Source organism: Mixophyes fleayi, chromosome 1 (assembly GCF_038048845.1).
Source record: "Mixophyes fleayi isolate aMixFle1 chromosome 1, aMixFle1.hap1, whole genome shotgun sequence".
In the NCBI taxonomy this organism is placed as follows: domain Eukaryota; kingdom Metazoa; phylum Chordata; class Amphibia; order Anura; family Limnodynastidae; genus Mixophyes; species Mixophyes fleayi.
The window spans coordinates 325,641,875-325,658,452 of record NC_134402.1 but is presented as its reverse complement, the minus strand read 5'-3'; the positions used below and the strand labels follow the sequence as shown (position 1 = coordinate 325,658,452).

Genomic DNA, 16,578 nt, shown 5'->3' with positions numbered 1-16,578 from the left:
GGTGTTTCAATCAGACCCATTGCTAGAGGTGTATAAAATCAAGCACCTAGCTATGCAGTCTCCATTTGCAAACATTTGAGATACAAAATGGGTCGTTCTGAAGAGCTCAGTTACTTCAAGCGTGGTACTGTGATAGGATGCCACCTTTGCAATAAGACAATTCGTGAAGTTTCATCCCTGCTGGATATTCCACGGTCAACTGTAAGTGATATTATTAGAAAGTGGAAGCGTTTATGAACAACAGCAACTCAGCCACAAAGCAGAAAACCATGTAAAATCACAGAGCGGGGTCAATGACTGCAATCGAATGATGCGCAAAAGTCACCAACGCTCTGCTGATTCCATAGCTGAAGAATTCTGAACTTCCCCTGAAATTAATGTAAGGACAAAAGTGGCGGGAGATTAATGGAATGGGTTTCCATGGCTGTGCAGCTGCATGCAAGCCGCACATCACCAAAACCAATGCCAAGTGTCGGATGGACTGGTGTAAAGCACACTGACACTGGACTGTGGAGCAGTGGAAATGTTTTCTGTGAAGTGACGAATCACGCTTCTCTGTTTGGCAGTCAGATGGGCGAGTCTGGGTTTGATGGGTGCTGGGGAAAACATTGCCTGTCTGACTGCATTATGTCAACTGTGAAGTTTAGTGGAGGAGGGATAATGGTATGGGGCTGTTTTTCCAGGTTGGGCTAGGCCTGTTATCTCCAGTGAAGGGCAATCTTAATGCTTCAGTATACCAAGTTATTTTGGACACATCTATGCTTCCAACTTTGTGGCAACAGTTTGGAGAAGGCCCTTTTCTATTCCAACATCACTGTGTCCCTGTGCACAAAGCAAGGACTACAAAGACATGGTTTGATGAGTTGGTGTGGAAAAACTTGACTGGCCTACATAGAGCCCTGACCTCAACCCCATTGAACACCTTTGGGATGAACTGGAATGGAGATTGCGAGCCAGGCCTTCTCGTCCAACATCAGTGCCTGACCTCATAAATGCTCTACAGAATGAATGGGCACAAATTCCCTTAGAAACACTCCAACATCTTGTGGAAAGTCTTCCAAGAAGAGTGGAAGCTGTTATCACTGCAAACGGGGGACCAACTCCACATTAAAGTATTTTTATTTGAGTACAATGTCATTACAGTTCCTGTTGGTGTAATGGTCAAGCGTCCGAATACATTTGTCCATATAATGTATATGTTTGACACGTGCAATGTCAATTTCTTGATATTTTATTTTTCTGGAGAAATAGAATTATTAAATACAATAGCATTTTTTTTTTTTACAAAAAGTTTTTTTTCCCAGAATCATTGTTCACAATATTCTGAAAAGTCTTGTAGCAATAAAATCAAATCATCTCTATATAGTTCAGTTGTATATGATGTTTAATCTATGGAATAAATAATAATAATAAGGAATAAAACACAGCCAAGGTCCATATGGATTGATTTTCAAACTTAGTGCCTTGTGCAGGTAGTTTCTTGTAGGCCTACATCAATAATTCATACAATAGGTCTTGCTCACCGCCATATCACCTAGTTTACTAAAACATGGACTAAGTATTTTTCCCATAGTAGAGTACTCCCTCTTTGTATTCTTCCCATAGTAGAGTACTCCCTCTTTGTATTCTTCCCATAGTAGTGTACTCCCTCTTTGTATTCTTCCCATAGTAGTGTACTCCCTCTTTGTACCACCAATTTAGAACAGTGACCAAATCAGACAATATAGTACTGGTGTTGTTATAAAAAGGAAACACTGTAATGGAAATTGCAAATCTTGCTATTTAGTCAGTCAGCATTTTTATATATCTATCTTTTTCTTATTTAATGATTTCTATACTAATGATAATTTATTACTTGGTTATGTCATTAAAGTCCCTGTTGGTGTAGTGGCCAGGCGTCTTAATGGTAGACTTTCGAGACCCTGCAGAAATGCGCATGGGTAAGCCGGTTTGCCCTGGTGGATTTATCAAAGGGTGAAAGAATAGTTTGACGGTGATAAGGCTTTTCCTGGCATCACCCAGTACATAAGAGTGTTTCTGTTATAACACGTTTATCACTGGTGGTAACACCCACAAGTGGTATGATTTGCTGGTGATATCCTTTGCATAGGGAAGACTATTTAGCTAATAACACAGCAGTACATGTAATGTCACAATACCTGTTTTGCTATTGCCATCTCAGGATGGTGATAACAGATGAAAAGCATTTTAAAAAATTCTCTAAATTTATTAGCTGTGTATCACTGAGCTGCCCCAACAATATTTTTGGGTAAACTGCGTCAACAAGGGATATTTTATTGTTGCAATAAGCAGCAATAAAAAAATCAGCTTTATTGCTGGAGAAAGTCATATATGCCCTGTTATGCTGGGACTTTGTGTTAGTCTAATAGTCTAATAGCTACTCTTAAGAAAAAAGCATGAAAAAATTTGTATGTTTTCTATCATATGCGGAGCCGTACACATCCCGAGATGTATCCGCCTCTATATCTGCAGTGTATGCGCCTGGCTTACAATGAGTCCTCATAATCAACAGGTATCTGCAACTGCCCTATAGCAAGTGCAAAACATACACCTCCTAACAGGTGTACATGAATGTTTCTGCAGACCTAAGTGACCGCATTTGCGTAAACGTTACACGCAAATGTACATGGCCAACATCAGAATGTCCCTTTCCTTCCTTCCCCCATCCCACATCTCCAGGCGCAAGTGGGCATAAGTGCCAGAAAAGTGCCAGTCTGCACAGGCGCATATGAATGTGTCCACTTTCTGGGCATGAGGAGAGCGGTTTCATTCAAGATATGCTACGGAAACTGGAGTAGTACTTACCCAGCGTCAGCCCCACTATCTGTAAAATACTGCTTTCAGTATGAAAGCCATGTTCTCCAATGTGGAAGTGGAAATTCCACATTAGGCTTACTAAGGAAATATATTCACAAAGTTTTTAACATGTTGTGATGGCATGCAGGAGTGGCCATAGTATGACGGCACAAACAAACCATGGGCCGATGTGTTACATTGAGACTGCTAAATGTTGAGGGTACTGTGCATGACAGGCAGTGCTGTATCTGCTTTGTAGACTGGAAAATATAATGTTATGTAACCGTGTCACCTCATGTTGTGAGCTTGTGAGAATGGCATTTATGTCAGTGTCTGCGGGATACAAGCGCTGGGCTGAAAGACTTGCTCTGGCCCATTTAGTTTTGGGGGAATCATCAGGAAGAAGGACTTGCTATGTTTGACATGGCAAATAAGTCACTATTAAGTTAACAGCAGCTAAGTGGCTTGCAGCAGTAGCCTGCTTTGTGCATGTAAAGTTAAACAGCAGGTGAGCACCTGTCAATAGCTTGCTCACTCACAATACCCTGCATTATTAATATGGTTATTATAATCACAGCTGTTAATGGGGTCAGAAAAATGTGCTTTTGTTGCTGCATCTGCAAGACTACAATGATAGCTCATGCCAGGTTTTAATAGATCAATGTGACGAGATGGAACAAATCTAAAAATTGTAAAAGAAAAACTTTAGAAATCATCTAACCTCGCTCCAGAAAGACCAGTTGCACTGATTCTAACTGCTTTTAAATCATATGCAGTTGTATACAAAGCCAATGTATATTGTTCCTGTGTCCTATAACTGCAGCAGAACCAGCGCAAAATGCACATATTGTGGCATCCCTATTCTTGAGAGTACTAACTAATTACAATTTGGATAAACATCTGGACAAACTACATGAAAGTAACTATGGGAAAGAATTGCGTAAAGGTGGTTTTATGTTCTATTATGTCAGGTTATGTTCCATTATGTCGTTATGTCTATGTAAAACACACACATGAAATAAAGAGATATTTATGTCAATATTTTACTAATAAAAAATGACAAATACAAAACTACATAAAAAGTAACAAATTAAAAAGTTATAGCCTGCAAAACTTTAAAAATAAGCGTAAATCGGTCTTGCCATGAAAACCACTTTGTCCTGAACTGTGATTTGCAACCTTCTCCAATGTGTAAGTTTACTTTCTGATATATCATTTAATTTCAATAAGTGGAATAGATGATCATACAGTTATTCATAATATAAATAGCTAAAATGTTCTACAGTGAAGCTAAAATATCACAAATACCTTTCCTCTTTGGGACCACAATGGAGGGTCAAGCTGTCCGTGTGGGAGTAGACCATTCTCCAAACAGGAAAGAAACTGGAGGAGGTGTCCTCCCCGGGGAAACCTGAGCGGAGGCCTCTGTATCCCATCCTGACTGACCAGTACCACAGTGCCACCACTGTCTACTTTTGATTGAAGACACAACAAGCATTAGCAACTTAAGCATTACATTATGTCCGCAGCAGATTAGATATCAGATTTATTTTATTGATTGGTGTTTGTGAATATGTCATATCTAAAACAGTATTTCTTAAAAGATTTTTTAATTAATAATAATTACTTTGCTTGTATTTCTTCATGGTGATTTACATAAAGAGGAAAAGCAGGCAGATAGTACCTTTTATTGAAATAACCCCAATTGGTGGACTGAAGAGGTCGCATGCTTGGGAGCTGGGTTCTGTCCAATCACCTAAAGTATGACAGCTAAATGGGGATGGCTGGCAAATTTTAGCCTGGGGGGCAAGACTCTACTCAGCAGCCTATTAGGATCATTTTAAAGGAAAGAAAATACAGGTGGCCCAGTGACCCAGTCAAGGCAGCCCCCTATGGGACCGGCCCAGAGGGAATCTGCCCCCTGAGCCAGTCCCATAGGGGGCTGCCTTGACTAGGTCACTGCCCTCCAGCCCAGCCTGGGTTACTGCCCCCCAGCCCAGCCTGCCCCTGCAGCTAAACACAGTGATGTTTGTATTGCCCTTGGCGATTCTATTAATAGGGGGAGAAGGTTTAGCATTTAAAGTTGCCATCTATCTGAAATTTCATTTTAGGTATGTTAATGTAAACATAAATGCATAGTAAGCTTGGTGCATGTTCAAAATAATAATATTTTAATAAGATTATGCATACAATCACTAATTGGTAGTATGCAGTCAGACTTGAAATATTTGGAGTAACATTTATAAAAATGGCATTTAATAAACATTGAAATGACGCAAAGGGTCATATTCAATTAGCTCCCGGTATCGCGCGGCCGCGCACATAAAGTTTAATTACGGTACCGCCATAGGGTTGCGAAGGGAAATCTGGGGTATTGCGGTATCAGGAAGGAGGCGGCCGTGGGTAGCCACAATCCCAAAAGTTAATATTTAAAAAACAATATTATACAAGGGGTGCAAATTAGTTTATTATTTTGCACATAAGATTAATACTGGCTGTTTTTTCATGTAGCACACAAATACTTGATAGCTTTATTTGTACAATGAAATTTAAAGTTGATCTAGAACTGGCCCCAAACTATAAATCATTCCCCACATTCTAAATTTGCCTCCCCCTTCAATACAACATGGTTTTGCCATGGTGAAATGTTACTCATTTTGTTTGTTTTACTTTCCTTAATAAATATAATGTTTACATGTACTTGCATTTCTGGTTAAAACAGAAAAAAACAGAAATCTGATTGCCAGTCAGGGTCCCCTAGCAGCATTCGGGATCCCTCTACCTGCTAGTCTGCCACTTTTGCAAGTCCAAATCCCAGCAGCCTCCGATCTTACACAGTCAAGAGATGTGCATCTCTATGATATGTATTATATATAGATTGTGGTAATAATGAAACACTAAACTGATGCACTGTAACAGAAAAGTGCATCAAATAAGTGTGGGTAGCAAGTGGGATTGTAACTGGCAGAAAAAGAGTATGGACCCCGATTTGTAGAGTGTGCTACAGGTCTCCAAGCTTATTAATACAATGGTACATAGGAGGACCCACTCAGGGTCCCAAATGTGGACTAATAAATTCACACTTCTTGCACATATTGAAGTCTCCTGAAGTGTCTGTTCCTTCTGCTTCTATTGAATTTCTAGTGAGGGTGATTGCACACTCGGTCATAAAGATTTTGATATATTTTGTTTTTTTTATTAAAAATAAATGTTATACATATATATATATATATATATATATATATATATATATATATATATATATATATACACACACACATATATACATATATATATATATATATATATATATATATATATACATACACACACATATACATAAACACACATATACATACATATATAAACACACATATACATATATATATATATATATATATATATATATATGTATATATATATATATATATATATACAGACACATATATATATATATATATATATATATATATATATATATATATATATTATAAATAAAATAAAAAACATGCATTTCAAGCATTACTTGTCATTTGCAACATTACTAATATCTTAATTAAACAAATTCAATGGTTTAGAAAAAAGTATCAATTATTATAGAAATCAAGAAATTTCTTAGTGATGATTACAAGCTTGCTATTGTATATACACAAATATGATAGTTTATACACAAATGATTTCCCATAATGCATCACAGAGAGGCATCCAATAGGCTAGATAAATTTCATAATTAAGTAGTAAAACACTGTTACTAAAAAATCTTAACCCTAAAATAATACCAATCAAGTGCTCAAATGCATACCTTGCTGATGGCAATGCAGATACACAATTTCTTCTAGACGGATAGCCATTGCATAGTCCCAGTAAACACTAAAAAATAAATACGGGGACAAATGTTAGCAGAGGAAAAAAAAAAGCATTTTAAGATGTCAAAATATTTTAAACCATTTGTAACCTAAAGTGGTCTCCTGTAGATTTACTATCAAATGCTGAAAAGATTATGTCAAAATGTAATTACACTATGGAACTGCTTTGCTTTTAGATAAATTATATAAAGCTCTGGCAAAGAGATTTTAAATGATATGACATTAGCCTTTAAATTATATTAATCACTGGAAAAGGGCTTTAAAAAGCATTTGAATTGACCCAAAATATTTGTTTGCTTCTGTGCTAATGGCCCAGCAGAGCCAGTGTGTCATTTTAAAATTGCTTTTGAAAAGAGCAGATATGTCATCAAAGCAGGATCCCTTAAATGTAATATATTTACAGGACTGATAATTAATCTGATATTCATAGCAATAGCTCTAGCAATCAAATAAAATCAAAAACACCTTCTTGATCAAACCTGAAAAAAGTTCTCTCTTACTAAACTGTAAGTATTGAAATATAGGTGAAATATAATCTCAATACGTAGACAAGGGGTAATAGGTCAAAAATATGTGTAACAATGTCCCCTATTCCAGTCTTCATATTTATTTATTTATCAAGAGAAATGCCCACCCCCAACAGAAAGTACCAAGAGGTTAACGCCTTTCCAGCTATAGGAACCCCAGCCTTTACAGGTACATTACAAAGCATTGCTCCTATAAGAACAGGTTCTACATAACAAGCATAGCCGGATTAAGGGGGGGGCACAGGGGGCACGTGCCCCGGGCCCCCCTCTCTCCAAGGGCCCCCCGCCGCCGCGCGCATCACCTCTACTGATTTATTTTTTATTATTATTTTTTTCTTAATAGCAGCGGCGGGGGGCCCTCGGAGAGAGGGGGGGTTGCGCTCGGGTTCGGGGCTCCCTGCGTTGGTGGGGGGAGCAGGATAGTGAAAAAAAATATATAGATTCTACTCACCTCATCGCTGCACCGGCGTCCCATCTCTCTGCACTGTTAACACTGAATGACAGGCGTGACGTCATCAAGTCACGCCTGTCATTCAGTGAGGAGCAGCGCGGAGAGGACCAGGAAAGAAACAGGTAGACAGAAGAGAAGAAAGAAGCTCCAAGAAAGGTAAGTAAAAAAAAAAAGGGAATAACGAAGAAAGGGACACAATGTAGGAAAAAAAGGAGAAGAAAAGGACACTATGTAGGAAAAAAAGGAGAAGAATGGGACACTATGTAGGAAAAAAGGAGAAGAAAGGCACAGTATGGAGGAAAAAGGGGGAGAAGAAAGGGACACTATGGAGGAAAAAAGGAGAAGAAAGGGACACTGTGTAGGAAAAAAAGGAGAAGAAAGGGACACTATGTAGGAAAAAAGGAGAAGAAAGGCACAGTATGGAGGAAAAAGGGGGAGAAGAAAGGGACACTATGCAGGAAAAAGGGGGAGAAGAAAGGGACACTATGGAGGAAAAAGGGGGAGAAGAAAGGGACACTATGGAGGAAAAAGGGGGAGAAGAAAGGCACAGTATGGAGGAAAAAGGGGGAGAAGAAAGGGACACTATGGAGGAAAAAGGGGGAGAAGAAAGGCACACTATGGAGGAAAAAGGGGGAGAAGAGAGGCACACTATGGAGGAAAAAGGGGGAGAAGAGAGGCACAGTAAAGAAAAAGGGGCAAAAGAGGCACAGTAAGAAAAAAGGGGGAGAAGAGAAGCACAGTAAGGTAAAAAGGGGGAGAAGAGAGGCACAGTAAGGTAAAAAGGGGGAGAAGAGAGGCACAGTAAGGAAAAAGGGGGAGAAGAGAGGCACAATAGTGGGGACAATTAATTTAAGATGGGGTGGTTTGGGCGCTACTGAATGTGGGGGTGAGTTTGGGGAGAATGAGGTCCCTTTATTAAATGTGCCTATGAATTATTTAATGGCAGTGACGGTTGCGAGAAATAGGTATATTTCTGAAATGTAAATACTATTAATTTATTGCTGGGGCTGTTTGTAGGGAGGGAAATAGGTTTATTTATTAAATGTGAATACTATTATTTTAATGTTGGGGCTGGAGGAAGGCCTAATTATTAATCATGGGTGGTACTGATTTAACGCCGGGGGTGGTTGTAATTTTCTAAATGTACCCATTTTTTTTTTCAAGTAGGGCCCCTAACAATCCAGGATCCAGACAAGCTGCAACTAAAGAAACCTGCAGCACAGGTGGTGAAAGTGAGAAGAACAGGTAGGAGAGAGCAGCAAAGTCTGTGAAATGTTGTGATTCTAGTGGGACAATCCCAATTTTTGGTAAACGTTCAATGGTGTACACAACAATGCAGTTTTTTTGTCTGTAGGAGGGTGGCCTGGCCATGCCCAATGATGCATTATCAATGGTATTTTAATTTGCGGTATCATTGCTAGTTTTAATGTGCATTATAAATTTTATTTTTAAAGTTCGGTATCATTGCTAGTTTTAGCGTGCGGTATCATTGCTAGTTTTAGTGTACGTTATCAATGGTATTTTTAATGTATGATATCATTGCTAGTTTTAATGTGTGGTGTCAATACCCATTTTAATGTGGTGTTTTGATGATTGTTTTAATGTACAGTATTTTAGTTTGTGGAAGCAATGATTTTTCTTATGCAGACAACCTAAGCGAGCCCTCTGGGAGAGCTGTAAGTGTCATACTGTGGGCTGTAGGTGATGTAATGCAGTAAGTGTCACTATGCCCTTAATTTTAGATCTTAGGGCCCCCCCTGTCTTAAGTGCCCCGGGCCCCCCGAAGCCTTAATCCAGCTCTGATAACAAGTATAGATGTTAAACATAATGGCAACTAAGTGACTTCATTAACTCAAAGTTGTCAACATTTCCAGGGACATTTGATGCTGATGAGCAGACACATCTAGAATGTCACACAAGATACTGTCTAGATTATAGCGGCCAAACTGAGATCTGTATGAGGGCCATAGTGGGCCCTTCACCATGACTGCATGGTGAAGAGCCATATACTATACCCACCTCCCGCCTGATCAACTAGGTAATTACCATTGTGTGGATCAATTGTAGTATTGATTAACTAATATTTATAAAAGTAGAGTTAGGATACATGATAATCAAGTGTTAAATTATTATAAAAAAGATGATGCTTACTCTTCCACTGTAACTTCAGGACAGAGATGAAAAGAACAAGTTATTTTTGAAAGACAAGTAGACGAATCCTTCTTGTTTTAAATAAACCAATGTGGTTTTCAATGAGAATATGTAAAGCAATGCAGAATACTGATATTTAATAAATGTCCTTGGTAACATTCTATGTAATGTATGTGTGAATAAAGTCCCCATGCAATAGGTATGTCAGTATTAATGTCATTTCAAATAAATTAAATGTCTTTATCAAAAATATGGCATTGTCTCGTCTAAACATTAAAAGACTATTCAAAGACTATTTTAAACGTAAATATCATTGGTAAGCCACAGGACCAACACATTCTGGAGAAATGTGAACACACAAAAGTGCATGCTTTTGAACCACAAAATGCAAGAATGCATCTTGGAAATTGCCACTGAGTTCTATACTTTGGTGTCAAGAGACTGGGATTGTAGATTTTGCTATTTGTGCTTGTCAATACACAATATGATAAATAAGGTAAATGTGGCAAATGCTGCAGTTAGAGCAGAGAACGTTTGCAGTTAGAAAGATGTCATACACCCAGAAGAAAGAAAATATACCTTGGAAAGTGACCAGGAATAGTAACATGCGGGCCAAGACCTCCATGTGAGAGGTAACTGAGATGTGGAAATATACTCAGTTGTGATGCCTGAGAGGAATATGATATAGTCATATACTCCCAAAATCCCATATGAGGTGGAGCATAGAATGTAGCTGAGAAAATGTATCAGTAAGATCACTGTAAGACATTATGATAGGCACCTAAAAGTGGAATGATCACTCTTCTCTAAAATAATTTTTAGTTACATAATAGTAGAGGGTGAATATTTGTATAGTCTTGCCTTTCTATGAATTTTAAAACGCACTGGGTAATCTGAAAATTATTCAGAAGTTCCTCATTGTTGTTGCCACATTTGCGTAAAAGTCTCTCACCAGTTATAAAGAAAACATCTATGCATTCACATATTTTAGATGTCTGATCATATACAGATACATTTTCTCTATTGAGCAAACAGTCCATTAGTGCATACGTATAGTAGTCTTGTAGGTGGCACTCAAAATGCATCACCACAAAGCATGGCCGACTATCAAATTTAGCCTGCCTTCATCACAAATTTAAACTTTTCAGTTTGTTTTGATGTGCACTATATGCATCTAAATGGAGCAACAGATATAGTTAAAAAGATTTTAAAAATTCATATTCTCTGTATGGTGTAAATATTAAGACACATTTGCTAAAAATCCTTACTGCACCCAATAAAACCACACTAGCACATTAAAATATGCATCTCCATCCTTAACACATCATTTAAACATATAATCCAGCTAAACTCCTAACCCACAGCGATAAGGAAGGACCACAATTTTCCCATTAACCTGTCACAGATTTGCTCCCTCCACAATGGAAACAGAAATTCCTGCTCTATCCTGTAACAAGAAAGGATGTGCTGTGTCATGACACTTACAGTCCACTTGTGCTGTGCTGTCAGTTCTTAAATTGACTTCTGCACCTTAACTTTACTTAATAGATAAAAGTCCCCCAATAGCAACAATGTAAGCTGCAGTACACTGCTTTTTACATTCCTACCTATTTACACTCTGTATTTTTAAATGTATGATATCTCAAAAGATTTAGAGATATGCACAAGAAAAATTATATATTTTAAACTTATTCCCAAAAGTAATCTGTTTAAACCCTAAATCTAAAATGGTCAGCTTGGGTGTTGTCCCTCAGAATACTTCAAACTAATACATGCTCAACTAAGAAAAGATCTTCCGATTTGTGACACTCTGTTATAATGTTAAAATCTATACTTTATATTTACATTCAATTAAAATTCATTGCCTTCCCCAAGCATTCCCAAATAAGTAGCTAAATTTGACAAAATACTGAACAAGTGATAATTATGACCATGTGCAAATAACAACTTAAAAATCTATAGTGCATATCCTGCGTGGCAAAGTGTCTCTGGAATATTTTTTAAATGTTGCCAACAATGCATATGTCAGTCACAACACTCCACTTCTACACATATTTGGGGACCCTTCAAGACCTCTTCCCGTCCCAGCCTACCGCTTCTAATGTTCTCCTCGCTGTTCACATTTCTCCTCTGTATGTCCTGTTATTTTGACAATGACAATATTGTTTATTTGACCATATTTTGACAATACTTCTTTTCTCCCCTCCACCCTTGCTGCTCTTCTGATCTCACCATGCCTTGGCCCTAGACTGCTAATGCCCTCCTGTCAACAATCCATATCTGACTATGCCCCTTCTGTCAGCTTGTCACGCATTCCTTTCTGCTCCACTTGGTGACAAAGCCTATGCCAACCATTTGTGAATCCTGGCAGCTCCACAGAATCAAAGTGATCATGGCCCTCTCCTCAAGTTCACCTTTTATCTGCCATCCTCCAAGTCCAATGCCTGCCTCCATATAGAAGGTGGCCTACACTGCAAACTAATCTACACACACAAACCCAGTCATGAGGTTATCCTACTAATGGGCCAACCCTTATGAACTGTTGTTGGATAAATCCCCTGATGCTAATTTAGGCTTCAGGATTGACCTAGCAGTGTCAGCAATTTCATACACACATTTTATGCCAAATGCAGAAAAATAATAATAAGAATATCCCCTTTTATCCTGTTATCTCATTTTCATTAAATATTAGGCAAAAAAGAGGAATGTCGTTAAAAATAATTTATAAAGTAAGGACATCAGTTCAGCATAAAAATGAGGGCTGAAAGTGAACACAAAATTGTGTCTGAACAACTGTATTTTTATGTGTGTATTTTGAGTTAAAATCTAGCATACTGATATAGCGTAAACAATTTAAAATGTGCTGTTATGTAAGGTACCATCATCAACTTGATAATGATGCCTGGCATATCTTTATACTGTTAAAACATAAATAAATAATAAAAATGTAACCCCTCTCCTCAAATGAATAACCAGCACCAATGCTTAGGGGGGGGGGGGGGGGCTTGCTAAAGTAGCAACAAGCACCAGGCTAAGACAGGCTGAACTGGTTTAATTAAAACATGGAAAAATGTGTGGGGTTTCCTTGACATAGTAGGAAACAATTCCACTCGGTTCAGCATGGGGCTGCAGCCTCTATGGAGGAGGACCGACTGGTTTTGTTTTTTGCAGCCCACCTCCCTTTTTTAAATTAAGTTTTATTAAGAGCATCAAACTGATAAAACAAGAACAAACAATTAGTATACAAGTGAACAGCGTAACTGAAACAATACAAAAAATAAAAACTATAAGTAGCAAATGAGTGAGTGGTATGATGCTTGTTTTGCTTTAATACAGGAAGGGTGGAGAAAGGGGTGAGAAAAGGGGAGGGGATGGGAGACCTCTCGAAAAGAACAAAGACTAAAGCTGGGTACACACTACACTGTTTTCGTTCAAAAATCGGGTCAGTGTGTACAGTGACACGATGGTCGAAAGTCTGCCCAAATGGACGATTGTCGCCTCATTTGGTTGGTCGTACTGTTTAATATTTTCGTTCCAATCTTGTTTCCGCTGTGTAGTGTGTATAAACTTCCGACCGATCCACAACAGTGAGTATGAAATTACAGTCATTGCTCACAACAACATGGCTGTAAAAGTCGCTAAAGGGACATCCGCTCTTCCCTTTACCGTCCTAAACAAGGCTAGTGTGTATGCAGTCCAAGGACCGAGCGATCGGACCATCGATCGCATGTAAAATCGCTCGGCATAAAAAGTTGGTCGAAATTTCTGTAGTGTGTACCCAGCTTAAAGGGGATTGTTGGCTTTCCCACTGCAGGGAGTAGAGCAATTAAAATGAGAAGGCAGGTGCATTATTAAATTGGGTCCAAGGACTCCAGATTTTGTGGAATTAGATAGATGAGTTCCTTCAAATGCACTTCATTAATTCCATCTCATAGATATGCCAAATCTTTCTCCAGAGCTCTGCCATTGTAGGAGAGTTGCGTTTTTCCAGGAGCTGGCTATGAGGCAAGTAGTAGCACTCCGGACATTTCTGGCAAGTATATTCTGATGTTTTGTAAGATCTGTAAATGGGATAGAAAGCAGCACATATTTAGGGAGGAAAGGGGCAACAGTGTTGATGAGACTGTGAAGGACATTCTGGACATCAGACCAGAGTCTCTGCAGGAATGGGCAGGACCACCATATGTGAAGGAAAAGGTGTTTGACAACCTCTCCAGCAAAGGGGAGAAGAAATGGGGAAGATTTTATGTAGTTTTGTTGAGACTAGGTGCCATCAGTACAGAAGCTTATAAACATTGTACTTGATTCATATGCTTATGGAGTAGATCGATACTCTTGAATAAATATCTGACCAGTACTCAGCATCACGTTCCTCAAGCAAGATCCCTTTGCCAGTAGCATTCATGTGATGATTTTTTCAGCTTCAGTGGAGGATAACATTGTATGGCAAAGGGAGGAGATAAGGCCTCTTGAAGAGAGGCTGCTAAGGAAGTGGTGTTCAATTGCCGTTATTGGTCTGGCAGAGATTCTGGCAATAGAACACTGGCACAAATGGCAGATTTTTAGGTACTGCTGAAAGGTGTGGGCATGGAGATATATTATTCTTGAAAGCATACCAAAGTGGGGAAAGGGCCACTTTTTGCAAGTTCATTAAGGAATTTAATATTAGAAGCCAGCTAATTTGTGAAGATAGCAGTGGAGAAACCTGGCTGAAAATCCAAATTAAACCAGAGGGAAATGTGAGGAGATGGAGAAGGAGCTAAAGAATTAAGTCTGTTGCAGCAAGACCAGATTATAAGGGACATGGATAACTGGATTAGAGCGAGCCTCTGGGGCCAGGCTCTTTGTCTACCCAGACCCGAGACCCAGAGGGTGAGTGCCACTGGATATACTGTGCAAGTTGAGCCAAATTGAAGTATCTTTTTATATTAGGTATAGCCAAGCCACCGAACAGACCTGGACTCTGGAGAATGTAGGTTTTAACTCTGGATTTCTCGTCCATCCAAATGACGGATGAGATTAGTCGCTGAAGCAGGGTAAGGGTGAACGGTCAAGTTCACAGGGAGGGCCTGGAAGAGGTACAATAATCTGGGCAGTATGTTCATTTCAACCAAATTGATTTGGCCTATCCAGGAGATTTATAATCCATTGCAGGAGGAAAAGTTGGATTTGATGGCAGATAGAAGAGTGAGATAATTAGCCTTATATAGGCAATCAAGTTCTTTACTGATATTAAAAAAAAAATCTAATTTATGCATTTGCTATTTGAAATTGATTGAAGAGTTTCTTAATGCTGGGGGCCAGATGGAAATCTAATGTTTCTGTTTTGTCGGGATTGATTTTGAAGTTAGAAAGGGAACCGAATTGAGTGAGTTCTCTGAAAATGCAGGGAGTGAAAACATGGGTTTAGAAATGGAGAGGAGAATATCATCTGCGCAAAGCACAATTTTATGTGCCTGATGCCCTTTCTGTATACCTAAGATGTCAAGATTTGTAGAATCCTGGCGGCAGAAGTTCCATGACGAGGGTAAGGATGAGAGGGGAGACCATTGTCGGATGCCATTCGTAATCTTAAAGGGTGGCGACAAAGAGCCGTTGACTAGCACTGAGGATGAGGTTTGTGGTAAAAGGCTGCTATACTGGCAAGGAATTCGTACTCCAAGCTAAAGGATCTCAGGCCCTGCATCATGAAGGGCCAACCAATGCGATTGAAGGTTTTTTCATGTTCAATGTCATGAAAGAATGTCTTTGTGGAATGTATGCAATGGATCAGGTTGACTACTCATTTGGAGATATTCATGGCCTGATATAAATCCGACGCGGTCTGGATGAACCAATCTGGGAAGCCAAATACTTACTCTATAGGCCAAAATTCTAGAAAAAAATTTAAGTCGACATTAAGGAGGGAAATTAGTCTGTAGCTGCTGTATAGTGTGGGTTCCCTCCTGTGATTATGAAGAACTGAAATAGTTGTTTTTGTAGAAGCGGAGCCAAATTAATTTCTCCCTCTAATGTTAAACACTTATGAGTTTGATGATAAGGATGTTAGTAAATTTCTTATAGTAGGGAGCAGTGAAGCCATCAGGGCCAGGAGCTGAAGCTGTTTTCTTTGAGTGAAGATTGGGTAATGTTTCCTCTTCCATTATTGGGGCGTTTAGGGTTTTGATGGCTTCTGGTGAGAGCTTGGGACAGAAATTTGTCTATTTTTTGCTGTAAGGGACAGAGGTGGTGTGGAAGATTGTAAAGTTTGCTATAGAAAGAACGGAACTCCTCTGCTATTTTTAGGGGTTTCAGATTTTTTTATATCTATTACAGACTACATTCATAGCTGCAAGCAACCTTTGGATCTGTCAAGCTAGAGTGACACTTCCTTGATTTTTAATAAAGTGGAAAAGTGTTTAAAAATCTGACTTTAGAAGGAATCATACTTTGTTATAGTCTGATTTCAGATTGGAAGTATAATTTAAGTTTCCTCTACTGCACCTGCAACCAAAGGACTACACTCAATTATTGGTGATACAGTATAGGATGTTTGTTATTTTTATTTTAGAACTTCTTCAATATTTAGAAGTATGTCCTTTTCTAAATTTTTATACCTTTTATATTAAAGTTAAAAACTTAGAACTAAGTTGTGTCTTTCTTAGAGAACACCTGTTGTTTTACCCTTGGACATAAGAGCTAAATTTTGAGGGTGCTCTTAAAACCAAAAATAAAAAGAATTTAGGTGGTAGCATCATGTTTTACTGGGTGAGCTGTGACTTAATTT

General features: G+C 38.6%; 1 protein-coding gene across 1 annotated transcript in view; it reads right to left on the bottom strand.

The window, feature by feature from the left end:
- Nucleotides 1-16,578, bottom strand: part of SGSM1 (small G protein signaling modulator 1) — a 171,203-nt gene that overhangs the window by 42,145 nt on the left and 112,480 nt on the right. The window contains exons 10-11 of the mRNA XM_075214427.1: nt 6,620-6,687; nt 4,126-4,289 (exon numbers count right to left, since the gene is read on the bottom strand). Of these exons, the coding sequence (XP_075070528.1) occupies nt 4,126-4,289; nt 6,620-6,687 (232 nt within the window). The remainder of the gene's footprint in view (nt 1-4,125; nt 4,290-6,619; nt 6,688-16,578) is intronic.